At 39.4% G+C, this 11328-nt stretch overlaps 1 protein-coding gene across 1 annotated transcript; it reads left to right on the plus strand.

Moving 5' to 3' along the window:
• Window positions 1-652: 652 nt before the first annotated feature.
• Window positions 653-1609, plus strand: LOC130041771 (olfactory receptor 5B2-like). Its single transcript, XM_056134015.1, has one exon. The coding sequence runs from the start codon at window positions 653-655 to the stop codon at window positions 1607-1609; it is 957 nt and encodes a 318-aa protein (XP_055989990.1).
• The last annotated feature ends 9719 nt before the right edge of the window (window positions 1610-11328 follow it).

The raw sequence follows: 11328 nt of genomic DNA on the forward strand, positions 1-11328 counted from the left end.
TTCATTGTATCTAGTGTGCATTTATTTGTAATTTTTTAAATTCTTCATATTTTATTTTTTAAAGCAGTTTTAAGAGAGAACATAGGCTTCTCTAGAGTATAAATAAGCAAGTGTGATACGTATTCAAGGGAAAGAATGGGCTTAGAAGAGAGAGTCACATGAGCTCTTTCACATAAACTATTGCCCGGGCAGATTTGTCTTTTAATTATTCCCCTATCTGTGAATCAATTATTCAATGTCTTTATTGCCAAGTCCAAACTGAATAGATGGAAAGATGACCAAAGCAGAATTGATGAGCAGATTATGTGTACACAAACAAAGCATCATCATGGGCACGTTAGGATTAGTAGAAGCTGTTGTTAAAAAACTGAAAAGATAGGATTTAGAAGACAGATTTGTTCAAAGACAGCTTATAAACTCTTTCTGCAACTCACATTAAAAAAGTGTGAAGAGGGATATTCTTCAAAAGCCTTTTGCTATGTAGATAAATTATTCACCAAATTGTGTTACCATGCCCATATTTTATACATGAGAATATCAAAGAATAAATTATTGCTCTAATAAAGTAATGCTTGTATTTCATTTCAGTGTAACTCGTTTTTGCTCATCAATGAATCTCTTTATTTTGTCTTTCTATGGAGCAGATTCTCAAATGGCATCATTGGGGAATAACTCAAAAGTGACAGAATTCATCCTGCTAGGACTCACTGATGCCCCGGAACTGCAAGTGCCTCTCTTTGTAGTGTTCACCCTCATCTACCTCATCACCCTGTTAGGGAACCTGGGGATGGTCATGCTGATCCTGCTGGACTCCCGCCTCCACATCCCTATGTACTTTTTCCTCAGTAACCTCTCTCTGGTGGACTTCTGTTACTCCTCAACAATTACTCCCAAGGTGATAGCTGGGTTCCTTAGAGGGGATAAGATCATCTCCTACAACGCATGCGCTGCTCAGATGTTCTTTTTTGCCGTCTTTGCCACGACAGAAAATTTCTTATTGGCTTCAATGGCTTATGACCGCTATGCAGCGGTGTGTCAGCCCCTGCATTACACCACCATCATGACCACAAATATGTGTGCGCATTTGGCCATAGGCTCTTATGCCTTTGGATTTCTGACAGCTGCTATTCACACTGGAAACACATTTTCCCTCTCGTTCTGCATGTCCAATGTGGTCCATCACTTTTTCTGTGATATCCCAGCAGTGATGAGTTTGAGTTGCTCCAATAAAGACTTCAGTGAGCTGATGCTGCTTCTCCTGTCCAGCGTTTATATCTTGTTTGCTGTTGTTATAATATTGATTTCTTACCTGTTCATATTTATCACCATTTTGAAGATGCACTCAGCTGAGGGCTACCAGAAGGCTTTTTCGACCTGTGCATCTCACCTCATCGCAGTTTCCATATTTTATGGGACTGTCATTGTCATGTACTTACAGCCCAGTTCCAGTCATTCCATGGACACGGATAAAATTGCCTCTGTGTTCTATACTATACTCATTCCCATGCTGAACCCTATTGTCTATAGTCTGAGGAATAAAGAGGTAAAAAATGCTTTCACAAAAGTGATAGAGAAAGCAAAATGTTCTATAGATTTAGTCTTTAAATGATCTAGAATACACAAAATTAACTTTATTTCCCTTAAATATACTTTATACCATAAGTCAATATACCATGAGTCATGATAATTATGGCAGTAGATAAAAATTTTTGTCAAATATAATTTTGTTAAATATAGTTAGCTTTAGAACTGGTTTGAGCATCTTCAAATCAGAAAAATATAAAAATATCGAGATTTAAATTATTTATTTAGTGAAATGTATTTGTTCTTGGCACATTTATACATATAAATAATTACAGCACCATAATAAATCTATATATCTGTTGTTTTGAGCGTTTTTTTTATAAGAGAAGGAATGTTCACTTGAGAATTACCAAAACAAAATAGCCATCTTACTCTAAAAGGGGGAAAAGTAAGATATTTTATCTTAACTGTATGATTACCAACTCTTTAGTATGTTAAAATTCAGATATTAATAATGGTGCCCCTTTCTTTCTTTCTTTATTTTATTTTATTTGTTTTTGCTTTTTGGGTCACACCCGGCAATGCACAGGGGTTACTACTGGCGGTACTCAGGGAACCATATGGGATGCTGGGAATTGAAGCCGGGTTGGCCGGGTGCAAGGCAAATGCCCTACCTGCTGTGCTATCATTCCAGCCCCTGCCCTTTTCTTTAGCAATAAATATTTTGAAGTAGTGAACACTACTGACACTTGTATGATGTATCTTATATTCCTCCTACATATTCACTGCATATGCACAGATTTTTTTCCGTTTCTGAAAAACTTCATGCATTTCTCTGTCTCTGAAGCTTTGCACCTGCTATTTCCTTTGACTAGACTAATCCTACATATGTTTCCGATTCCTACTTAAGTTTTATTTCTTCATGGTGTGCTACTGGCCTTTCTTTAGGTAACTCCACAGTCACTCCACTCTTCTTGACTTCTTTCCTCCACCTATTTTATTTTTCATAGTCATCTCCAACATTAATTTATTATGTTTATTTCTTTATCAATATCTAAACTTTTAAGTAACCCCCTATAAGTAGTATGTTAAAATAGTTGTTTGTTGACGACAAAGTTTTGATTGAAAATAATTTCACTGAGGGTTGGAGCAATAGTATAGCAAGTAGGTGTTTGCCTTGCATATGACTGTCCAGAGTTCCATTTCTGGGACCCTATATGATCCCCCAAGCACCGCCCAACAGTGATGCCAGGAGTAAGTCCTCAGCATTGATGGGTGTGATCCCCAAATGAAACAAAATGCACAATAAATTTTTACTGACTATGACACAGCGCAAGAAATTCAAATCTTTATGGGTGGAAGTGCTTTGGAAAAACTTTAAAATTCAAGATGAAAACAACATATTTATAATTTAGTTCAATTTGGGCAATGAATTGGCAGTCTCAAAAATTTATCCACCCTTAACTATGAAGAATTCCCTCTTTTTTGAAAATCTCCAAATTCTTTACTACAGCCCCAGGCAGCCTAATGAGGATTGACAAATGAATCTTAAGACCATTCAGGACATCTTTACTTCTTCCTAAAATCATATCTTAATGAAACATTTGCCCATCATACATTAAATATTTATTTGCTTACTCAATAAATAAACCCTGTCCTCCTGTTGTTCATGAATTTGCTCGAGTGAGCCCAGTAATGTCTCCATTGTGAGACTTCTTGTTACTGTGTTTGGCATATTGAATACTATTGGTAGCTTGCCAGGCTTTCTAAGAGCGGGGAAGGAATCGAACCCGGCTCGGCTGGGCTGGCTGCGCACAAGTCAAATGCCCTACCGCTGTGCTGCGGGTAGGGCGTTTCCCTTACAAGCAGCCAACACGGCTGACCCAAGTTCGATACCTCCTCCCCTCTCGGAGAACCCGGCAAGCTACCAAGAGTATCTTGCCCGCATAGCAAAGCCTGGCAAGTTCCCGTGATGTATTCAATATGCCAAACACAGTAACGATTGTCACAATGGAGACGTTACTGGGCCCACTGGAGCAAATCGATGAACAATGGGAAGACAGTGACTCAATAAATATATTCCTTCCTAGCATTCTTGAATTCCTGTTGAGATGAAAATGGAATAACATGGTCTCTTTTGTTGTGAGTTTATGAACAAAACTTCTTCCTTAATTAGATATCTACATAGATAAAGAACATATAGGTTTTTTGATATATATACTTAGAAGTTATTTTTAAAAAATAATTGATTAAAACAGTGATTTAAGAGATTGGGCCAACACACACGCTAGGGGAAAAGGCAGCTCAGATAGAGAAGGGAGCACTAAATAAAGGGTGTTGTGAGGTTCCTCTCTGAATGGGAGATGCGTGATGAGAGTAGACTATAGACTGAACATAATTGCCTCTCTATGTCTCTTTTGCAAACTACAACACTCAAAAGGAGAGAGATAACAAAAGGGAATGCCCTGCCACAGAGGTAGGGTGAGATGGGGGTATGGGGGGTGGAAGGGATACTGGGATTGGTGGTGGTGGAGAATGGGCACTGGTGAAGGGATGGGTATTCGATCATTGTATAACTGAAACCCAAGCACAAAAATTTGTAAGTCTACAACTGTACCTCATGGTGTTTCACTAATAAAAATTTAAGGAAAAAAAGAGATTGGGCCAAATATCAGAGTGAAGACTGATGGAGTTTTCTCAAAAGAGAAAAATCAGTCTCATAAAGAAATATTTCTTGTCAGCAGACTAGGATTCTAGAAACTGAGATTTCAGTTTTATATAAAAACTGAATCTGAGTGGGAGCTATTTTTCCTAATGTTACTATGCAGTATTTTTTTAAATAAAATTAATGCAACCCAGACTTCGTGCATGTAAGACAAGTTGTCTACCACTGAACAACATCTCTGTTCCCCAAAACTATATTTGTAATGATCCCTCATTCCTTAATGAGTAATAAATTGTAAATTATAGAAATTTTTAAATGTGTGTAAATTACTAGATAATCAAGAGGCATATATATATACTTGAAGGCAAGAACTTTATAGTCTAGACATTGAATTTCTATACTGATTAGTTGAGATTCAAATTTTCACTCTTGTGAAAATGGATAAGGAATGTTTTGTGTGAGGTGAGTTGAGTTGTAAGAGTTATTTACACATGGATATCAACCCCATGCCACATATATAAATATATCACGATCATCCTGTTGTTTGTCGATTTCTTCGAGCAGGCACCAGTGACGTGTCCTTCTTCCTAGCCCTTAGATTTTATTTTATGTTTTTTAATTTTTAGTAGTAAGACATCATGTCATAAAACATCTTATTATCTCATTCCTACTTTGGACAAACTTGCAGGCTATCGAATGTAGCCTGCCCACAGGGCAGAGTCTGGCAAACTCCCTGTGGCATACCAAATATGCCAAATACCAGTAACAATGATGGGTCTCATTCTCCTAAAGAGCCTTGAATATAATCTCAGGGCTAGGATGAAAGAGACGTTACTGGGACCTGCTCGAGGCAATCGACGAATAACAGGATGATGAATGAATGAAAAAAGACATCATGAGGTACAGTTGTAGACTTACAGATTTTTGTGCTTAGATTTCAATTATACAATGATCAAATACCCATCCCTCCACCAGTGTCCATTTCCCACCACCACAGATCCCAGTATCCCTCCCCCCCCACCCCCCCACCCCCATTCCCACCCTGACTCTGTGGCGGAACATTCCCTTTTGTTCTCTCTCTCTTATTGGGTGTTGTGGTTTGCAAAAGAGGTAATGGGTGACAATCATGTTTGGTCTATAGTCTACTTTCAGCATGCTTCTCCCATCCTGGGAGGATCCTCCCAACACCTTTATTTGGTGTTACCTTCTCTATCTGAGCTCCCTCTTTCCCTAGCATGTGTGGTTGGTCTCCAAGCCATGGAGTAAAATTCCTGGTACTGGAATCTCAGCCATTCTTGGGTGTTAGTCTCCTATTTTGTTACTTTATGTTCCCCAGATGAATGCAATCTTTCTATATTTATCCCTTTCTTTCTGAGTCATTTCGCTTAACATGATACTTTCCATGTAGTACCACTTGTATGTAAAATTTATGACTTTGTCTTTTCTAACAACTACATAGTACTCCATTGTGTAAATGTACCAAAGTTTCTTTAACCAGTCATCTGTTCTAGGGCACTCAGGTTTTTTCCAGATTCTGGCTATTGTAAAGAGTGCTGCAATGAACAAACAATTGCAGATGTCACTTCGACTATACTTTTTTGCCTCTCTGGGATATATTCTGGCAAAATTCCCATGTCATACTCAATATGCCAAATACCAGTAACAGTGATGGGTCTCATTCTCCTATCCTGAAAGAGCATTGAAATGACTCTTTTAAAATCTAAGGGCTAGCTCTGCCTAACTCCATGTACAAAATTAAGATCAAAGTGGATTAAAGACCTCAACATCAGACCAGAATCCATAAGGTACACTGAGAAAAAAGTTGGCAAAACCCTCCATGACATAGAAGCTAAAGGTGTCTTCAAAGATGTCACACCACTGGCCAAGCAAGTGAAAACAGAGATAGACAAATGGAACTATCTTAAACTAAGTAGCTTCTGCACCTCAAAAGAAACAGTGACCAAAACACAATGACAGTCTACAGGATGGGAAAGGATATTCGCCAAATACACATCCGATAAGAGGTTGATGTCAAGGATATACAAAGTACTGGTTGAACTCCACAAAAAGAAAACATCCAACCCTATCAAAAAATGGGGAGATGAAATGAATAGAAACTTTCACAAAGAAGAAATCCGAATGGCTAAAAGGCACATGAGAAAATGCTCCACGTCATTAATCATCAGGGAGATGCAGATCAAAACCACAATGAGATATCATTTCACACCACAGAAACTGGCCCATATCCACAAGAACAAAAGCAACCGGTGCTGGCACGGATGTGGTGAGAAAGGTACACTCCTTCACTGTTGGTGAGAATGCCGACTGGTTCAGCCCTTTTGGAAAACAGTATGGACGATTCTCAAAAAAATTAGAAATTGAGCTCCCATTTGATCCAGCAATACCACTCCTGGGAGTGTACATATGTAGTGCAAATATTTTTTCCTATTTAATATGATGTCATTCATTTTGATGATAGTTTCTTTGCCACACAGATAGCTTTGAGTTTTAAGAAGTTCAATATGTTCATTTGTGCTTTGATTCCATTTACCATTCAAGTCCTCAACGACTTCATTGGGACCAATGTTTCTGAGTAAATTGCTGCTATCTTATTTATTTTATATTTTGTGACTTGCATATAAGTCTCTGAGCCACTTGACCACTTGATATCCTGTTACTCATTGATTTGTTCAAGCGGGCACCAGTAACATCTCCATTCATCCCTGTTGCGTGCTAGCATAACCCAATGGCATCTGCTCGTTCTAGGAACACAAAGAGCCTCAAACCAATCGTTCAGGGTCTTAATGAAGAAGTCTGACCATCATGTAGGTGGGCAGCCATGCTATCTTTTGACATCCCATGGAATCCAGTCGGTAATGGCTCTAGTCCAGCGGTCATCTCCAAATCTCACTACGTGTCCAGCCCATCTGATTTTTGATGCCTTGGCAAACAAGACAGCGTCCCTGATTCTTGAGCATTGATAAAGGTCAGAACTCTAGATTCTTCCTCTCATTTGAGTGAAGCGTGATACTCCAAGCATAGCTCTTTTAATTCCTTTTTGAGAGACCCGAATAGCGTTCTTATCCTTTTTTCGTAGGGCCCAGGTCTCTCAGGCGTATGTTAATGCAGGAAGAACAGTGGAATCAAAGAGATGTGCTCGGAGCTAGAGGTTCTTCATCCTCTTAGTTATTTCTTCAATGCTCTTAAAGGCATTCCAAGCCGCTCTCTTACTCCTATGCAACTCAGGTGCCAGGTCATTCATCATGTTGACTTCTCGACCTAGGTACACATAACTGTTGCATTCGGAGATGGTTGTTCTGTTGAGAGTGAATGGAACATCAGAAACAAGACTGTTTCTCATGAACATTGTCTTTGTGAGATTCAGCTGTAATCCAACCTTTCCACACTCAAGGTCGAAGTTGGTCAGCATTTGTGCTGCTTGGCTGATGTTTGGTGTTATTAGAATAATGTCATCAGCAAAGCAGAGGTGGTGTAGTTGCCAACCGTTTATCTTCACTCCCATTCCTTCCCATTCCAGTCATCACATGACATTTTCAAGGGTGGCACTAAAGAGTTTTGGTGAAATAGTATCACCCTGCTGACCCCCTCTCTTGACATCGATGATCACTTCTTTGTAGAATGGTGAGATCCTGGTAGTGAATCCATAATACAGCTCACGGAGGATCCTGATGTATTGAGTTTGAATGCCCTGATTGCCTAGGGTTTCAATAACCACTTTTGTCTCAACAGAATCAAAGGCCTTCTTTAAATCAATGAATGTTAGACAGAGCGGCATCTTGAACTCCCAAGAAACCTCAATGAGCTTGGTTATTGTGTGGATATGGTCGATCATGCTGAATCCTTTTCGGAACCTGGCTTGCTTGCATAGTTGTCCTTCATCTAGTGTTCAATTCTATTCAGGATGACGCAAGTGAACAGCTTGTAGATGACAGACAATAGGCAGATTGGGTGATAGTTGCCAATGTTGTGGATGTCTCCCTTCTTGTACAGTAGTACAGTCCTGCTGGTTTTCCATTCAGATGGAACCTTGCATTCAGACAGGTAGCGTGTGAAGAGCCGAGCCAGTGTATTCATGAGTACTGACGATAGGTTGTTCAGGTGTTCAGTTACGACTTTGTCTGGGCCAGTTGCTCTTTGTTTTGTTACCGACGAGATGGCATGTCGGATTTCGGAAGGGAGAACTTTGGGAATGGCATATTTATCTTGCAGAATTTGGTATATGGGCAAGTGGATATGACTATTAAAAAGATCTGAGTAGAAGTCATGAATAATCTTCTCCATTGCCCTTCTGGAAGATGTGACAGATCCATCAGGACATCGGAGGGCAGTCATCTTGGTCTTGTAGTTGGTGAAGGACAGGTGGGCATTACGAATGTTTTCCCTCGCTTCTGCCACATCTACCAGCACTGCTGCTCTTCTCTCTTTGAGGTCTTCCTTGATCACTTCTCTGCACTGCTTTGCGAGCTCGGACATTTGCTTGTGGTTACCTGAGGCATGTGCCAAGCCATGTTGGCGAATAAGCTTAAGAGTTTTCGAAGACGGGCTTTTTGGTGGATATCTCTTTCTTGGCATTCCTCGCACAATCATGGAGGTGTTGAACCAGTCGATCGTATTCCTTGTCAATGTTGTCAATGGTGGCATCTTCTCATGTTGCTGCAACGGAGCCAAAGAACTCCCAGTTGGTGGTCATTCTCGGAGTCTCTGAGCCATTTTATCTAAATTTCTGTGTATGTTGTGGCAGAGTAATCTGGATTTATTCTTTTTTCTTTTTTTGCTTTTTGGGTCACACCTGGCTCTGTACAGGGGTTACTCCTGGCTCTGCACTCAGGAATTACCCCTGGTGGTGCTCAGGGGACCATATGGGATGCTGGGAATCGAACATGGTTTGTCAGCATGCAAGGCAAACACCCTACCTGCTGTGCTATTGCTCCAGTTCCCTAGATTTATTCTTGATTCTTTTTTGTTGTTAGTTTTATTTTGGGATCATTACTAGGGCTGTAGGGATAGCACAGGGGTAGGATGTTTGCTATGCCCATGGCCACCTGGCCGAGCAGGGTTCGATTCCTCCGCCCCTCTCAGAGAGCCCGGCAAGCTACTGAGAGTATCTTGCCCACACGGCAAAGCCTGGCAAGCTACCTGTAACACATTTGATATGCCAAACACAGTAACAAGTCTCAAAATGGAGACGTTGCTGGTCCCACTTGAGCAAATTGATGAACAACGGGAGGACAGTGCTACAGGACAGTGCTACATTACTAGTAATGATCAGTGGCCATCCCGAGTTCAATGCTTTGGGATTGTTCCCAGCTGTGCTCAGGGTACCAAGTCATACCAGAATCAAACTCTGGCCTTTCTGCATGCAAAGCATATGCTCTAGCCCTTTGAGCTCTCCCTTTGCCCCAGCTTTTTTTTTCTCAAATAGATATCCAGTTTTTCAAACACCATTTGTAGAAGAGAATTTCCTTTTAGCATTGCTATCAATTGTCATATAAACTGCCCTTTTTTATAGTGAATGTTTCATACTGTTTTCTACTTTCAATTTTATGTAAGGTTTTCCATGGTGAAATTAATGGTTTATTCTGGAGAATGTTTCCATACAATTGAGATAAATATGCATTTGAGATGAATATTTTTATTTACATGTATCTCTTTCATTTCTAGTGTCAGTCATGTCCTCTATATTTATGTGCTAATTTTGTCACATTCACAGTTTCCTGTGTGCTTACATTTTACACTTTTTTATTGAATTTCTTAATATAAGGGTTCAATCCCTGGCATTTCATATGGTCTTCTGAGCACCACTGGATGTGACTCCAAAACAAACGAACAAGCCAAAATGAAAGAAATGTGTTTGGAATTGGAGAGATAGTACAGTGGATAGAGTATTTGCCTTGCATGAAATGCATCTGGGTTTGAACCCCAGTATCCCATATTGTCCCCAAAACCCTTCCAGGAATGGTTCCTGAGCGCAGAGCCAGGAGTAAAACCTGAACACAGCTGGGTGTGTTCCACGCCACCCCCACCACCCAAAACGACACACATTTCTTAATGTAATTTTATAACCTGTCTTTATTTTTCTTATGCATCTGTCTGAAATGCTTTGTTTTAGAACCTTTTTTTTGAAAGGTGGATTTACCAATGACTAGATCTCAAGTTCAGTTGAATGGGATAGTCTTTTTTTCTTCATCAAAGGATTGTCTTGCTAAGCACAGAATTTTCCATCAGTAAAATTCTTTTCAGTTCTTCCAGCATTAAATGTCATCTCACTGGCTCTGGCCTCCACTGTTTTTGATGAGAATTCATTAACCTTCCAGAGGGTTCCTTAGGTGTAAATAGTATCTTGTCTCTTGCAGCTTTGCAGCTTTGTAACCCATTCTTCTCATTTAACGCTTTGATTGTGATATATGTTTGTGTTCATGTTGGATGTTTGAAAGTAAAAACTAAGCAATTTTATCAGATTTAGAGAGCTTTTAATCAAATTGCTTAAAGTAATTATTATGACTTCTTCTTTTTCTCTCTAACCTTTCAGACATCCCATTCTGTACAATAGATGGTGTACAATAGTTTGTTAGGGGCTCCCTAGTACTTCCTCATTGTGTTTTCTACTCTTTAGAATGTATTATTCCAAAGAACAAATCTTCATATCATTATGCTTCTTTTTCCCAATTTTAAATGCTTTAAAACACTTCTTATTTTTTTTCTTTTACTTACTATGCTGTTCAGCTCCAGATTTCAGTAACATTTCTTTTCTTAATTTCTCTATCTTTGTTACATTCACTGTGTGTTGGAACATCATTCTAGTTTCCTTTTGTTTTCTTAATTCCTATAGGACATTGAGTTGACTTGAGACAAATGTCTAATTTTTAAGTACAATGTTTGAGCTTCATCATACTAGTTTCTGGTTTGTTTGTTTTTTCTCGTGGAAGTTTGCTGGGCCCACCAAGTCATGCTTGGGGATAATTCTGCACTCCTGTGTCTTTTGGTGCTAGGGATTATGCAAGGTAAGTACCATAACCTCTATACTGTCTTCCTATTTTCTTCCTATGAACAAAAAATCTTTCAATTTTTTTCTCAAGTCTCTTCATTATGTTGTTTTGGAGCCAGATTTTTCATACTCA

Source organism: Sorex fumeus, unplaced genomic scaffold (genome assembly GCF_029834395.1).
Source record: "Sorex fumeus unplaced genomic scaffold, SorFum_2.1 ptg000007l, whole genome shotgun sequence".
In the NCBI taxonomy this organism is placed as follows: Eukaryota; Metazoa; Chordata; class Mammalia; order Eulipotyphla; family Soricidae; genus Sorex; species Sorex fumeus.